At 40.4% G+C, this 17972-nt stretch overlaps 1 protein-coding gene across 4 annotated transcripts in view; it reads left to right on the forward strand.

Annotated features, from left to right (window-relative positions):
* iqsec3a (IQ motif and Sec7 domain ArfGEF 3a) overlaps positions 1-17972 on the forward strand; it is a 102339-nt gene that overhangs the window by 73000 nt on the left and 11367 nt on the right. For all 4 annotated transcript variants that reach the window (XM_069700351.1, XM_069700349.1, XM_069700350.1 and 1 more), the window contains 4 exons: positions 3288-3410; positions 7439-7605; positions 11718-11857; positions 17047-17172. In XM_069700351.1, the coding sequence (XP_069556452.1) occupies positions 3288-3410; positions 7439-7605; positions 11718-11857; positions 17047-17172 (556 nt within the window). The remainder of the gene's footprint in view (positions 1-3287; positions 3411-7438; positions 7606-11717; positions 11858-17046; positions 17173-17972) is intronic.

The following is a 17972-nucleotide window of genomic DNA, read 5'->3' on the forward strand; positions in this document are numbered from 1 at the left end:
CCATCTTTCAACACTCTTTGCTTGATCTGAGTAATTGTCTTTTCTATTCTATTACATTTTCCAATTCACCAATTATCTCTAAATTTGCATATTAACTTGATGAGGTTCTGCAGATCTTCCTTTTATCCTCCTTTTTGTACAAGTTACCAAACCAAGAACACACTTCTAGTCTTTGCAAGGTCAGACAAACATGGCACAGCACTCTACCTAGTTGTTCATCCTCATCTAATATCCATATTTTCTTAAATGGACTCCATCATGGTTCCAAAGACATTTTATTAACAGGATTATGCTTTTAAGGGGTCAAACTCCAGTTCACAGCACGGACACACTCTCAGAGCAGGTGACATTGGGATATATAGATGTGTGTTTTTCCCATTTCTCCCAGCAGCATTCAAACAGCATAACTCGGGATGGAAGTGATGTTGAGGAGGAACATGATGAGAGTGCAAAGTGTGTGTGAGAGCACTTTCGATAAAGTGTAGTCACAGGAGAGCGGGTGAGGGATAGCAGTCTAATGTGAAAATCACTCATGGTGATTTACCGAGCCTGAATGCATGTGTGCGTGTGTGTATGTTTCTGTGTGCATCGGGCTTTTGTGAACACATACGTGTGTATATTTGTGTTTGGCTTATCTCGTGTCGCTCTCATGTATTATTGAATCTTCCTCCTCAATTTAAAAAAGCAAATGTGGCCTCATTCTCTTCACATTTCTTCAAGTATAAACAACAATACCTAAAATGTCTCAAGTCAATTAAGCCAAATTGTGGTTACATATTTGGGTTCCAAGAAACGTGGCACCCCAAGGATTTATTTACCAATAATATAGTGTACTTGTTAAGTGTGGAAAAATTAGATCTGTTTTCAGCCTGCCATGGACTTATTGGCTGTTTAGAATATGGCTTCATCCACTATACTCATACCTGCCATCACAGCTTTGTAAACATATAATTGAACTGTTATATGCAGACAGATGTGTCTATTTCCCTTCCAGGTACTGTATAGAAATCAAAGGTTATGCATGGTAAACAGTATGTTCATACACATGTGTTTGTGTTCCCGTGTGTCCTCCCATGCGTGTGTGTTATAATGTTTGAGTGTGTGTGAGGAAGAGACGGGAGGGGGAGGAGAGGGCTGATGTACTTAGGCCAGAGAGCATCTCGTCTGACATAACATAAACAAGGAGTGACAGCCGGGGAAGAGGGGAGAGAGAGGTGGTGGAGCGAGGGAGTGAGTCATGAAGAGGGCGATCAGAGAGGCTCGACAGTCAAGAGAGTTGATCAAGAGGACGATCAAGCCAGGCTCCCTGTGTACAATAAGCTTAACCTTTGTAAGCATTGTGTGGAAAATGGTCTCTTTAAATCCAACCTCTCGTAGGCCAAGTTAAACACTCTAAAGTTGAACTGCCTAAAGTGTCAGTAATGTTATGATTATTCCCTGCATTAGTAATTACAAATACAGCTATGAATTAAGGGTATAATGGCACATATGATGTTGTTCACAATTATATTAAAATAATTGTTTTTTAAATCATGTTGACATATTGGCAATATCCCAACTTGTTGGCGTAATGATGTCACACTATTACACACAGCAACAACAAGCAAGTTTTACTCTAACTTTGAGTGTACAACTGCTGTTGTACACAAAATAAACAAGTGAGAAATCATTTTAGAGTTGACTGAATATTCAAAGGCAATTTTTGGTTATTTGAAATATTGTAGTATTTATTTGGGGCCATATAGCCCACCCCTCCTGAGCCCTGTCGCCTCACAGCAAAAAGTTCAAGGGAAATTTGTATTATCCACTTTCCCAAAACATGCATGTTTATTTTCAACTGTTAAAAGCAGTGTGTATTCGACCAACATAAGCAGGTGTAGATCATAGAGGGCCAGGTACTTCTATTAGTATTATGAGAGGCCATAGCAGCAGCAGCAGTATTTTCAGAGGTAGCAGTAATAAAATAAATAATACATGCAGTAGTGGCAACAGTGACTGTAGTCGTAGTACTATCAGTAGTACAATCAGTACTAGTAGTATAATAGTTGTAGACATAGGGCAAGAGGTGGTAGTAGTTGGAGTGACTTGTGGTACTAGAAGTAGTGATAGTAGTAATAATAGGAGACATATGATAATAATTTGATTACAGTAGTAGAGCTAGGCGTACTTCTTGTAATATTAGTGCGGGTAATACAAGTGGTAGTACTAAATTAATATATACTTCCAGGTTTTCTTACTGTGAGCAGATTTGGATGTGGTCCCATGTTGTGGTGTACGTTGTGAAGGCCGTACTGTAGACTCAGCTGTCTGACTTTTTGCTGGGGCAGCATTGTGTCACAGTCAAGTACTCACCTCATTAACTCGCTTTGTTCCCAGTAATCTGTAGTGTGTGTGGGTACGTGCAAGTATTTCAGTGTTTCCTGCAATGCAACAAACAGAAAAGATCAGAGGTAGGAGGAAACGTCTCGACACCGTTACTGTACTGTATGTGTTGAAGACTTTGAGATCAACTCCATCATCTTTCTTTGAACATGCTGTCCCTAGCCGGAAAAAAACCCAAAACAACCTCATAGTAAAGATGACTTTATCGCCAACTGGTGCAGATAAGTTTGAAGTAAACCACATGAAAGCCAGTCCGTATTAGAAAAAAAAAAAAAAGGACTTTAATTTCATAGTTTGATTATCATTCCACTTTGTACCTCGACAGAACACCTCACATCAAAGCAAGGAAAACTTTCAAGCCTCCCTCCCCGTTCCCAAAGTCACCTTTCACTTCAAACCTTATTTCACCTCCAAATTGCCCACGTTGTATTTATCCCCACTCTACTCATTGGACAGGATATTTTGCTTTTTTAATTAAAATCATTAAGCTGGGGTTGTCAGATAATAGGAGGATTTTCTGCTCTGAGGCATTGTGTGTGTGTGTGTGTGTGTGTGTGTGTGTGTGTGTGTGTGTGTGTGTGTGTGTGTGTGTGTGTGTGTGTGTGTCTTGTCAGCTATGGCCCAGAGAAGATAGCTGGGCCCAGTCTTATCCCTGGTGTCCGTGCGTGGCTAATACCTGCAGTAAGCAGAGTGGTGCTGTGACTAGGAAGCAGATGAGCGAGACTTCTGCATCTCTTATCTCGGGTGTCCATCCACAGGTTCATCCAAACCACCACTGAGGGGGCAACCACTGCTATCATACCGATCTGCTGCTATGACCTTTGCTATACATTTTTATATTTTTTCCTCCCCTCTTGTGTCTTGTGTCTTCCTTATCTCACCCCTCTCTCCTCTCTGCTCCACAGCTGTGTGGTGGATGAGATGGACTTCTCAGGCATGGAGCTGGACGAAGCACTGAGGAAGTTTCAGGCCCACATACGTGTCCAGGGAGAAGCTCAGAAGGTGGAACGTCTTATCGAGGCCTTCAGGTACTTCAAACCAGACTCTCATAGAAGCTACTGCTTTATATATATATATCTTGCAGTATTTTCCTACGTATTTGATGGAACGTACATTGTTTCATGTCTCGTCAATCATTTTGGCATGGCAGATGGATCTAAATCCTACAATACCCATGAGTGTTGGCTGCCACTGGAATGGAAAACAGGCGTAAATCCTAAACCATTTTCCAACATACCCATGTAGCTAAATTAGCTAGTTACTAGATATTACGGTAGACAAAATTGAGGGTCAATAGTAATGTGCTGATATCAAGGAAGATTTTGAGTTAAATTTGCACAAATTTGCCACAGTCATCATTTTAAACTACACATTATGCCAGGTGAGAGTGAAAAGCTTAATGAATGATCAGTGATTACTGAAAAGACATGCAAGAGAGAGCGGGATGATGTGTGTGACTAATGTATTAATACTCAGAAATATTTTTGTGCAAATAGAACATGCAAAAAAAGGAGCTGGATATGAATATTTATCATCTTGTAGGTTATGCAAAATAACCCTCATTTGGTTTCATTTGTTTTGCACTGTAACTCTGGGCGTGTTGGTTTTGGAGTGGGTGTAAAAAAAAAAAAAAAAAAAAAAAAAGGAAAATCAAATTCTGTCACTCAAGAATTACCTCAAGGCCAAACTTGTCTTGCAGTGCTTTGAGATGCAATTCACAGTTTTTTTGATCATGAAATATGCCAGCATCAAGTGTCATGCTGAGGTACAGATGTGAATTTGTGATTTTTTTTTTTATTCGTGAGATGAGTTCAAGTTTCTTTTTTTTTTTTTTCCCTGCAGCACTGCACAACAAATATGAAAAGAGAGAACACGAAAACATGCCAGTATAACACAATTTAATCAGATAACGTCGACATTCATGTACACAAAAAGCACATGCACACAACATTTTTGAGGACAACTGAAGAAGTCTTTAACTGGGACCATGAATCTGTTTCAGCACATTTTAGTCTTTCTTTTCTTCGTGGCTACAATGAAAGCGTTAACAATCCAGCCTCCATCGCCAGGCAGGGTGTAATTTCTGGCCACAATTTGCAACAGTGTGACAATTTGCGGTGCAGCTGTGGCACTGTGTGTTAATGCTAACTGTTTGTCGTATAACCCCCCCTGGAGTAACAACCACCTGTCACCGTTGTCAAGGTGCCCAATGAGAAGAAACATGAATGCATTGTCACAGTTAGTGGGCAGAGAGGTTGGCTCTGGTAATGTTTGGACATCGGGCTGGCTCTGCATGTTATCAGGAGCAGGAGAGGAGGAGGATGGGGGGGAGGGGAGAGAGGAGACACGAACTGGGAAAGGAAGGGAGGAAGGGAAGAAAAAGGAAAGAGGGAGGATGGTTTATAAATAACCAGCGTTGCATAACTGCCACTGCCTCCCTGTGCCTGCCTCCCCTCCTCCTGGGCTTTGAAATGCCTCCAAACACACACACACACACACACACACACACACACACACACACACACACACACACACACACACACACATAGAGAGAGACAGAAATCTCCAAAGTAAGAGATGGGGATTTGAAGCAGCAGTGAAAAAGAGCAGGGGGGGAAGTGAAAAGCAGCCAGCAGCCTCGGTATCTGCTGCGTCAGTGTACTAATGAATGAGCAAATATGAACCAGCTCCCGTTGCTGCAGATGTATTCAGTTTATATTTTCAATTCTGCCTCACAGTATAGTATATCTTTATTTACTCATTCCACATTTGCTGTATTTTCTGTCTGCCCCCATATTATTATAGCCATATAGTCATAGATGAGGATCAAGCTTGTATAATTTTGTGCTAAAATCTGCCCGTAAAGCACATAATGACTGGTGGATTACACCATCTTTAGTGATCTGTAAGAGGAGCAAAATTGGTTTGGGAAAACAGTAGCAAATGCCAAATTTGAAGTCTAACAAATCCACTCAGTGAGAAGCATCATGTGCCATTTTACCCTGTCATTTTTGTTCTGTGGTTAGTTGTTTTTTCCATGGCTCTCTGTGCAAGAGTAAGAGCATACTCATAAAGCAGCACAAATGTAGGTTTTTCACTGCATGGGGCAACATTAGGATTCACAGACAAGGGTGTAATTATTGGTTGCTGTCGAGTCACCGTTTTCACACATTGAGATGTGAAAGTGATCTGTGATTATCACGCCAAAACAAATACGGGATGAGGGACACAAAAGAAGGTTTAATTCAAGGTACACAAATATGTATACATATACACACACGTGCACAAACATAAGCTTTGTGTGGGCATTTATACATAGTCTTGGGTTTGAGCCATGTCAAAAGCTCATTAAAACTTGGGTGAAAAGGTATGAACCTATGCATACTAATAGGTGTGTCTTCATTCAATCCCACAGACATACTCCAATCACGCAGCCCAGTGGGTTTGCTAAACAGTGCTACAGCCTCATGATGACTGATTAAAGTTATGATTACAGTATACTCTTCAATACAAAGCCTACAAGGTCCACACACACCTTCACATTTTCCTGCATGTTACCTTGTACAGTATATGGCTTCTTTGATTGCACATACACAGGAGGACTTGTGTTCTATATTTCATCCCCATAACCATAAAGTATCCATGCACCTCACAACACAGGAGAAATCATGTATCCCTCCCATCTAGGCATTTCTCTCTTAAACACACACAAACATACACACATATGTTAACACCTTAAGTAGGTGTCTACCAATCTGCCAGGTTCATGGCATCTATAACCTCACAACGCAGCTGCTTTTTCATTCCACACTTCTTATATTTAGGGCTTTTTTTTGGAAACTGCATCAAACTGAGCCTGGCCTCTGTCACATTTGTTTGCAGAAAAGGTGCAGAGGTAAGGGATTTCATATTTCAAAATTCATATTTCTTCACACTGGCACAATGACAGCTTGCATAAATCCAGCAACCAAGCCCATGAATGTGAGGTCTATAGGTGGACTTTTTCCAGCATTTGGGTAATGTGTGCAAATAAATACTATAAAAGGATGGAACCTCTGAGATTGGATGAATGAATGACTGAATGAAACCTTTATTGTCCCTTGGGGAATTTGATTTGCACGAAAAAAAAAACCAAGGATCATAATAACTTCATAAAAACCATGATTTGGGAGCTCAATAAAGGACATAAGGTGCAAGTTGAAGAAAGCGCCAATCTGATCAGAGCTTGTGAAGCAGTGAATCAACTATGATTTAGCCAGTTTAAATCATGGTGCACTGAATTGTAATGTAAATGATACTGCACCACTGGCTCCCAATGTATCTTACCACTCAGTTTAAGAGCCCTGTGTAGTTTCTTCTCATTTTGTACAGACAATGCTCTCACTACCAACACTGAATACAAAAGGTCAATATACTCTGGATGAAGGTCAGAGTCAGGATAAATCTGTCCACATTCAAACTTCAGAGTTTCATTCAATCCAATGTGATAAACGTGTTTTCACACAGGCAGTGTTTCAGCAGAACACATGCAACCTCACCTACTCTGTAGTTCATCGCTGCTGAGGGGAAGCGAACAGCTTCGAGCTAAATTAAAGCCATAACTCTCATTTCAGTGTGAAGTTCTCATGCTCAGCTTGTGGTGTGATTTTATAAGCATGTAGCGTGTCCAAAGATGCCTTTAGGTTCTGAGGATAACCCATTCTCCTTCTTTTCATGCGTTACTCCATCTGTCTTTCGTCCTGTCCTCTATATTTTTCTCTCCGCATACTTTTCATCCCCTATAGCCAGCATCACCTTTTTTTTTTTTTTACATCTTATCTTCCTCCTTCTCCCTATCTGTCATTCCTACATGTATGTATCCTTTGTCATGACCCACTTTTATTACCACACTCATTCATCTCTGTCCTCACCACCGTCTTTACCCTCCACCTTTATTCTCTTGTCTCTTACACCATCTCTTATTTCATTTTTTTTTTTTAATATTTTTGTATTGTTCTCCTCCCTGCTTTCCTCTGATTTTCACTGTTTTCTGTCCCAACTTGATTAATACCCACAGCCAGCGCTACTGCATGTGTAACCCCGACGTGGTGCAGCAGTTTCACAATCCAGACACCATCTTCATCCTGGCCTTCGCCATCATCCTGCTCAACACCGACATGTACAGCCCCAACATCAAACCCGACAGAAAGATGATGTTGGAGGACTTCATACGCAACCTACGAGGTAAGTCACACAGCACTGTGGTTGCCTTCATGGGAAGAGGCACATTAAAGGAGTAAAAATGACTTTAATTAGTCGACGTAATCGGCTCATGCAGGTAGATGTGGGTTTTGGGTGCGTATATGCGTCACCAGAGAAGGGTCAAGGTGTTTTTTGAGCTGGATGCTTTACACTGTGGGCTAGTTGAGGAGCTAATAAGGCCAAGATCATACACTCAAAATGTTGACTCAGAAAGCCTTCTTCCCACTGAAGTTCCTTTAAGCATAAAACTAAATCCCTTCAGCTCTAAGGGTGCTGTTATGTGTCCGACTCTGACATCGCTACCTCAATGGCAGGTACAAGGAAAAAGAATAGCCCCTATTAATCTTAGGACAGGTGAGAACAATCACTCACAGAAGATAGAACAGAAAGAGTTTGTTTGTATATATGCACACATAACAATTTTTATATTTTCTGAACAAATCAAAGAAATGTGCAGTGCAGTATATAGTATGGCTTTACTTGTTTGCTTGACATCAATCACCTTGTTTGATTCATACACTAAATATGAAAATACACGTAGACTGCAGGTCTGAAAAGTGAAGCCAGTGTGGACTTGCCTCAAAGTGCAATACCACTAAGGGCCACCAGGGGCTGGCTCCAATATATTCTCATTCAAAAAGCATAATGTTTTCTATGAAATACAAAAACCATTATTATTTTTTCACACGTCGTTATGGTGCCATTCGATAAATTCACTCCTTCTGATCAGTATTCTGGTGGTTCTTCTGAAAATAATGACATAATAAATTAGATATTAAGCCTCAAAGAGAGGCATATTTTGTGGCGTGCCTGATTTGATTGAAATGCCTGCCTGTGCATTCAGGTGGGGGGACATTGTGTCCTCAGGTTCTCAATCAGATTCACGCCTATGCTCCTCCCCAGTTCGTCCAAATACGTTTCTGGCTTTACAAAACAAGATGGCAACAGCCAAAATCCCAGACTCAATGCTTTAAAACAACAGTTTACATACCAATGGGGGACTTCACTATGGGTTACCATTTGGTTAGACCTCATGTACAAGTGACAAATAAACTTATTTTAAGATTTGGGAGGGATAATGTTTTGTATAAAAACAGATCTAAAACTAGATAGATAGATAGATAGATAGATAGATAGATAGATAGATAGATAGATACTTTATTAATCCCACAAGGGGAAAACATTTTTACAACAGGGATCTCTGATGTCCTAAACATTGTCAACTGAATGTATACATTTTTCTCAAAAAATAAAATACATCGCCACAAGGAGGAAGAAAATTGAGGACACAAGAAACATACCATAATTATATTTTATGGCTTACAATTTTATACCACACACACACAAATGGCAAAAATCACTCACTAAATGATATATATATATATATCTCTCCGGGTTCTCCGGCTTCCTCCCATCATCCAAAAACATGCACCTCAGGTCAGGTTACCTGGCGCCGCGCTAGTGGCAGCCTGCTGCAGCATCTCCCCCCTGAGAGCCCCCCTGCTGTAGTGAAGAAATTTCCCCTCGGGGATTAATAAAGTGTATAAAATCAAAAATCAAATCAAAATCAAATATAGGATTGTCAAAAGGTGGTATTTCAGTCAGGGAAATGTTTTGTGACTATTTTTCAATAATTTGTATTTTAACTTATGCCAAAGTAAATCCTCTATAAATTCCTCTCCCTTCCCAATAACTCTTGTTGTGGACATCTGTTGTGGAGCAAGGCAGCAGATCCCCAGATGAATCAGTGGGATGGGGTGTCCAACAGTTGTTTGGATCTGCACTCAAACCTGCCTGCGTAAATTTTGGGGCTATAGATAAGGTTATATTTCTCTCCCTGCCCGCTTCACTTTTCACATTAACTCACAGCGACACAGACAGAAAGCACCTGTAAATCGTGTATCCACTATGCAGACATCTGCTCATTTGCCGAGCATTGTGAAAGAGACGGGAGCATCGCAGTTTTTACTCTCCCTCTGTGTAATCAATCAGGGACTGCTGGGGTCGATGCAGAGCAACTTTAATAGATTCATCCAGACTGTTCCTCACAATTAAATTAAGTTGGAAAATCAATTTCAGCATCTTATGCAAATTAAAATATGCCACTCTCTCTTGGCCTCTCTATTTGTCTTCTGCTCAGTTTTTTTCTCTTTCTATCTCGTCTCTTATTTTGTTTTGTGTCAGTCCGAATATTCTGCTGTCTGTTTATTCATCTGTCTTTCCTTGTTTGTATTCTGTTTCTCTTTTCTCCTCACTTGTGTCTGTCCCACACACTGGCAAAGGAATAGTTCATTCAACTAATTGGCTAAGGTTAAATGCAATTATGCACCAGAAACCAACAGTAATGAAGAACTATAGAACATATATTATCTCAATTAAAACAGACTGTCAGTGTCAAAGCTATTCTACAATGGGGCAACAGAATATAAACTAGCTTCTGTCACAAATTAATCCAGTATTCACTGTACTGTCTTAGTTTGATTTTTTTTTGTCTGTTTGAGAGGATGGTCCCAGATTTGCAGAGCAATTTCTAATTGGGTTGGCGTTCATCAATAGACCTTGTGACAAGCCAGTTTTACATTTGGAGATGATGAAAACAAGAGAGTTGATGCACGGCTCAAGTTACAGAGAAAGCAGTAAAACAATACTTAAGAGTCTGCAACCATGCAAGAGGTTCTCTGAGGCAGTGTTTGGATACAGCAATGCTTTGAGCTAATGTCAGTTTGTTGACATGCCCACAATGACAATTGTAACACATGGTGATATTAGGTATGGTGTGAAGGTAAAATTCTGACATCCTAGTTTAGTGCTTTAGCAAGCTAACAATTGCTAATTAGTACCAAACAGGATGCAAACCTAACCATTTTTAGTCTTTGGTGTTCCCTTATCTGCTAATCTAGTGCCCCATCAGTCTCACTTGCTGTGACCAAAGTTATTACAGTTCCATACTGAAGAAACCTCTTTGACGAAAGGTGAAACGTCTTGAAGAAACTCAAACAAGATCAGTTGCATTTGGTTAACACTCAGATTGAACATGATGTGGATGACTGCAAATTGTCACTGACAGAAGTCAATAGGATTCATCTTCTGTTAACAATGATGTTTGTCCTAAATTCCATGCCAATCCATCAAATAGTTGTAAAGATACTGATAGACTGAACCTATGTGGTGGAGCATTTAACATTGTCATGCATAGAGCCATGCTGCTGGCATGGCTGAAAGAAAGCAGTGAAGTCCTGAGGACTCAAACTGGTAGAAAAAGAGGGGGGGGGAAATGACAATCAGCAAAAAAACATGCTACTTATTAATCTGACACTTAACACACATTTCCCTCCGGTCATCTCCTCCTCTCCCTCTGAGTCCTTAATGTGCAGTGATGTCTCAGCGGTGTCCCAGAGTGCCTCACTGACACCACCATCGCTTGTGGCGCGGCTTCATTTTCCCCAAACACACCCTGCCCCAATGAAAACTCAATGTTCCACACATTAGTACACACACAGTACAGCTGTGTCGATATAATGGGGAGCATCTGGAGGGCAACCTTTCCGCCTAATGGCATACAACTTTACCTGCATCAAAATGCCAACGGCCTTGAAATGCACCATGTTCCAGACAGAAAATCTTCCAAGAGCGAGGCAGGATCTTATAACCTTTCACTTGCCAATTAACCTCCTATCACATTTCAGTCATTACATAATGGACAGCAGGAGACAGAATGTCAAAGAAGGACAGATGAAGAGACTGAGAGGAGCTCTCTGCTGCTCTCAATATAGTTTTTTTTTTTCGCAGTCTTTGCACTATTTGCATATCAAATAAAGTAGCAAAATGTATGTTGTTCTGTATGTATACAGCTCTCTGCAGTAGAGTATAACGTATTGGAATTTTTTTGGTATATGCATATTTGTGTGTGTCTCCTCCTGTGGTACAGACACCCCCCCAGCTCTATTTAGGCCAATGCTGACACACTTTGATTCCTCTACCAACAATAAAGCAGCTGTCACTCCATATTGCTCCAAATGAACAGAGCACATTTAAAGCAAATCACTGCATATTGTGTGTTTACTTGAGAGTAATCAGCCTTTCTGCTGTATTAGGTGTGGATGACGGAGCAGACATCCCCAGAGACATGGTGGTGGGAATATACGAAAGAATACAACTGAGAGAGTTGCGCTCCAACGAAGACCACGTCACCTACGTCTCCAAGGTGGAGCAGTCCATCGTAGGCATGAAAACAGTAAGGACACGCGCTTAAATATCCTTATAAAGATACTGTCCCCTCATTTTGTATTGTTTGAAGAATGGCTATGATTACGCAGACATACACTTGTAATCTCCATGCCGAGTCACTCACTAATTAGTCAAGCCCTTATCACTATCACCTTGGGTGCAGTGGTTAGCACTGTCACCGCACAGCCAAAAAGGTTCGGGGTTCGAATCCGGTCCTGGGCCTTTCTGTGCGGAGTTTGCATGTTCTCCCTGTGCTTGCGTGGGTTCTCTCCGGGTTCTCCGGCTTCCTCCCATCATCCAAAAACATGCACCTCAGGTCAGGTTACCTGGCGCCGCGCTAGTGGCAGCCTGCTGCAGCATCTCCCCCCTGAGAGCCCCCCTGCTGTAGTGAAGAAATTTCCCCTCGGGAATTAATAAAGTGTATAAAATTAAAAAAAAATAGTGTTAGCGGAGCACATTTATTAACCATTAAATGTCTCATCAGCAGCTCAATCATTACCTCAGGTCATTACTCCAGCGAGATACATCATTAACTACTGCCATCATTAGAATCCTTTTTTAACAGTTTATGGTTAGAAGACTTCAATGCATCTCCAAAGCACATGACACCCAACACGGGATTTTCTTTAGTTAGAAGTCAACTTCAGAGATGAAAACGCTCACATACTAACTTCTAACTATTGTGGGAATATGTCTGCCAGTTTTTATGTTTCAGACTAAACAAGTCTCAGACAGACACAGAGGCAGAAGTATTTAGCTTTATAATTGACTGATTACACTAATTCATGTGGGAATGTGCCCTCTGTGCCCACTCATAACACTGAAAGGCTGTTTGAATCTTATCAGGACACGAAGGCCTCTGAGCCCTTTATTTATAAAATATTGATAAAAATGGTTTGTTTTTTCGCAGAAACTCTCAGCTATTCAGCGTTGCAAAACATATTGCATTGAAATACAAGAGCCAATTTGAAACATTGCTTAAAAATTAATTCAAACAAATATTTATTGTGGGTTGAGATCTTCGGTAATGCTCATAGTATGGGTCTAATATATGGCAATGTTGGTCAATTTGATCAGCCCATTCTTGTTGTTCAGACCGAAATATTTCAGCAAATATTGGACTGATTGACATGCAATTTAGCACAGACATTTGAGGTCCCTGGAAGCGGTTACGTCAGCTACTGTACAGTGAAAATAGCAAAAATACCAACAACCATCAGCCTCAGCAGCACATTATATGTGTATAGGCAAATGCTAGCATGAATTAATTAATTAAACTAAGATATGTAGGGGAGACCAGGGCTTGTTGTCACATGGGTAAGTTGTCACACTGCTTTTACTTCCAACACTAGAGGGTGCTACTGAAAAATTAAATATAGGTTTTGTGCATTTACTTATTCTGATGCAATTTCCTGTCTGGGAGCGGTCAGCGATGCTGTGAACTGAAGTTAGCAGAAATTAACAGTCTTTCACACCCCTGAGTAAAAACATGTCACCCTTTCCCAGTGATGCCAGTGCCAACCACCAACCAACTCAGATAAAGAGTGTTCCCCAGGCGAGACAACCTGTGTGCCAGAACTGCATTTCTGACCTTGAGTCTGAGTCAGATATGGTTCTGTTCAAAGGTTGTTTGAGATGATTCTCCAGCTGTTTTAGTTCAGACTTTCTCTTATTAAAAAATAAATCTTGAAATTGTATTTGTCAGGTTTATTTCTTACGATATCCAGTGTGACAAATTATCCACTGATGGGGCAAATTTACAAACATGCACATCAGCCTTTTTGACTGCCTATAACTCTGTTCTGAAGTACGATCTTAAATTATGTTGAATACAGAAAATATGCCAGAGACTTTCTTCTTTCATGTATAACTATATGATTTATGGATCCCAAGATATATAAGAGAGAGTGAAAAGTCTGACAACTAGCCCCGGTCTCACCTACAACCCATAGCCTTCAGCCTCACAGATTATTGTAAACTCTGCTCATGTTCTCAAGGACATCAGCTGAAATGTGGAAGGTGACAACATTGTAAATGGTTAACAAGATGCTCCCAAATTAGAAAAAAAAGAAAAGATAATACTTTATGATGACGAAGGGTATGTGCAGAATGTTTTCTGAGAAAGCTAAGATCCTCAATATGTGCAGCAAGATGTTCTATCAGTCCGTACTTCACCGTAGTCTGCTGGAGAAGCAGCTTTGAGGCTGGCAACACCAACAGACTTGGAGGGCTCTGAACAGACCGTTATCCTTTATGGGTGATCCTGACCACCCTCTCTACCACCTACTGGACAGACAGCCGATCACTCTCTCTAACACGCTAGTTCAGCTTCACTGTCACAAGGACAGGCACAGGAAACCTTTCCTGCCCAAAGCAATAAGTCTCCACAACACCTCACCTCTGTCTAAAAGTGAACTCCCCGCTTTATAGTTCTGTCTGTTTTGCTCCACGGTAACTGTGGTCATGGTGAATTTAAACATCTTTATGCTCCCACATTCCGCCACATGTATTCTACAGATATAGATTTTTACCATATAAAACACGTAAACATTTTGATTAGTTTTAAAATCTCAGTTACATCCTGTTAACTTTCCAAATGACATTGAAACTCTGACATTGAAAGGATTGCTGTTTCTTTCCTCTTTTTTTTTTTTTTTTTTTGGGGGGGGGGGGCGCTTATGCCTTTAAGTGTCTCCCAGTGATAGATGAGTAGCCATAGGATGACAGAGGGAGTGCTGTCATGGCCAAAACAATGATGGATTGTTGTGACAGGAAGTGACTATTCCTGCCAATGAGAGCTGTCTGCCATGAAAAGAAAGAGACTTAGATAAAGTTTCTTCATTAGAAATAATATCCCAGAAGGTGACTAAGTCCCTGTATTGTGGGAAATAAACTTATTATCTGCTACGCTAAGAAAAAGGAGATTAATTTTCTTATAACCTGTAAATATTTGATGACTTGATGAAAGCTACATCCCGGCATGACTGTGATGAAGTAGCTTTGTATTCTGATGTTTTTCTTGTTTAACACTGTGAAAAGATTTCCTTAGATATATTATTTGGATAACATTTGTGAAATCAGTGTTTTCCTAAGTCACATAATTGAATTATTGAATATGTGTCTTAATGAATATGTTGGTAAACTCCAGTCCTTAATAATCCTGTCAGGACTTTTCTTTTTTGATCAAACACGAGGCTTTTTAGGCTAATGGTGTCTTTACATGTTTCTGACATTAGTGTAATGAGAAAGCCGGCTGGCTGTGGCAGGCACGGCCTGTACTCCCTGCAGTGATGACACGAGGGAGCGGGAGAGAAAGAGATGGGGGCTACAGTATGTGTGCAACTTAATGCGTTGCAAATCCTGCACTCGAAACCAAGGGAAGAAAAATTGGAAATACACGTAGAGAAAACTGAACAGAGGCTGTGTATATTTGCATTTTACCCTGAAGAGGGATCATTTCCACATCTACCGAATGTCATTCTGCTGCTGTTGGGGATTTCTGCAGTGATCGAACACAGAGAGCAGGACGAGACAAGGCAGAGACAAGAGTGTGAAGGAGTGAGAACATGATTAGATCACTCTCCGAAGGCATGAGCCATTTTTGCAGTGTAATCTGCTTAAACTTGGGAAAAGCACTTAAGTCCAAGAGGAGAAGCCAGGCCTCCAGGGACATCTTTACATTAGACCCCGCCCGTGCAGTGCATTACTGCCACCACCTTTGCTAATCCGCATTGGTCTTGTGTAGGAGCCAGTGACTAAACAGCAATCAGCATACTGCAAATAATATAACACGATTTGGCTACAATACACTAAGGTTTTGTATGAGTGACCCTTGGTAGAACATCCCTTTTAGAGGAGCGCTACAGTTATCAAGAGCAAGCCTCGCTGTTGAATCTAAAAGTCTGCAATGGAGCTCAACCGCTACTGCTTTTGGATATACCGATATTGGGTTTATTGGGAAGTCAAAAATAATAATTCCAATGTCGATATACCAGCTGATATTGTTCATTTATTCAGCATTTACAGTATATATAAACACATTTATTCCACCATCCATTATCTATACCCACTTTATCCTGAACAGGGTCACGGGGCTGCTGGAGCCCATCCCAGCTTACTTTGGGCGAAGGCAGGGGTACACCCTGGACAGGTCGCCAGTCTATCACAGAGCCAACACATAGAGACGGACAGAAACAAAGACCATTCACGCTCTCATTCACACCTGTGGGCAATTTTCAGAATTATCAATTAACCTGTGATGCATGTCATGCAGGAGTACCCATAGAGAACCCACATAGGCACAGGGAGAACATGCAAACTCCACACAGAAAGGCTCCTGGCCGAGGTTCGAACCCAGAGCCTTCTTTCTGTAAGGTGACAGTGCTAACCACTGTATCACTGTGCCGCCCCACATTTATTCAATGACCCCCAAAATATGGTTAAACACTTCTGACACTTGTGACAAACTGTACAATATCTTTCCTCCATTATTAAAAAAACACTTACTTCAAGCATCTACGTCTGAAAAAAAAGGTGCATATCGACCAAAATATACGCTGATATCAGTATTTCTGTGATATCGGCTTATAAAATCCACCAACCGATGTATTGGTCAGACTCTGCCATGCAATACTTAATATTAAGAAAACCTTAAATCCTTCCTTGGTAATTGATTTTATGTCCAATTTTAAATAAAAATGGTTTTGTATTGTAATTGCTGCAAATACAGTGACAACTTGCTCTCATACGTTAAGTATCTGTCTTACTAAAGACTAAATGTCTTAGTTGACATTTTACTTGTTCTGTATTGTACAAGTGAACCAAAAATTTCACAGACACTGTGGAGTACCTGCATATCTGTGCTCTCATCACCGGGGGTTCATAATATTTGTCAAAACCTTGGAAAAATGGAATCTCAGCACTCACTTCTTCTAATCTTTTGCTCTAATTAACATTTCAAAGATCTCTTTTAGGGCTTTTAGGTCAGTATTCATGTCACTAATTTGTGTAAGCATACTGTGTTTTATGGATTTTTTTTTTTTTTTTTTTTTAAAGGTCTCCCACTTAACCCTTTTCCTCTCGTTTTTGTGGGGGAAAGTCTCTTTCACAAAATAATTTTTAAAGTTTTTCATGAGTCAATCATTCTGAATGATACAATATCAAATTTTTCCTGGATGCATGTTTCTTTATCTTCAGGTTCTATCTGTCCCTCATAGAAGACTAGTGTGCTGTAGTCGACTTTTTGAGGTGACAGACGTCAACAAGGCCCAAAAGCAGGCAGCACACCAGAGAGAAGTCTTCCTCTTCAATGATCTCATTGTGGTAAGTATTTAAAAAAAAACTTTTATTTAATTGAGAATCACAATGAGACATTCAGTGAAACAATTTATACCGACTTTTTTTTTTTTTTTTTTTTTTTCATGTTTGCAGTATCCAACCACCTTCACATGGTGGTTTCTGCTGCAAGCTTTAAAGCTGCTTACTTTGTTGTGACAGCTGCAATGCACCATCACCTACTTTGACTGTGAGCCATTTCTCAAGGCTCCCCCTTCTTTTATGTTGTTTCAGACCTCTCCAGCCATTTCTTTTAATAATAGATAGAAGCAAACACAGTGTTGCAGTGCAGCAATAAGCAGAGATCTGTCCTCTACAGAGCAGCTTTAAAGGCTCGGGAGAAAGTTGTGGTTCACTTGAGCCACACAGATGCCACAAGTTGTTCATTTGATTTTATGTAGTTTATATTGGAGGATTATCAAAGGTTTAAAGATGAACATAATTAATGTGCTCATTAGGGACCACACAGGGGTCATCAATCCAAATTATTTAACTACTCTCATAATTATGTCAAATGTTAAATTCAGTCCAGCAACAGACAACAAAGGAGAAAAAAAAGGCTGTGCAGCTATATCCTTCCTCGTTATTCTGCCGCAGCACAAAAGTAATTGGTATCTGCAGGACAGGAGGTTAAACGAATGATTTTGAAGCAGGGGGAAAAATAAGTTATCGCCCAACATCACAGTGAAATCCTGTTCATTTGGCACTAAAAGTTTAGCGATGCAATACATTCTGGTGAGGCATTTTCTCGTGACAGCTTTGAAAGAGGGCTTTCAAAATTGTCTTTG

This window comes from Brachyistius frenatus, unplaced genomic scaffold (assembly GCF_029030835.1).
Source record: "Brachyistius frenatus isolate BFR_SWC_R1_liver_20210118 unplaced genomic scaffold, ASM2903083v1 Contig_33, whole genome shotgun sequence".
NCBI classification, from domain to species: Eukaryota; Metazoa; Chordata; class Actinopteri; family Embiotocidae; genus Brachyistius; species Brachyistius frenatus.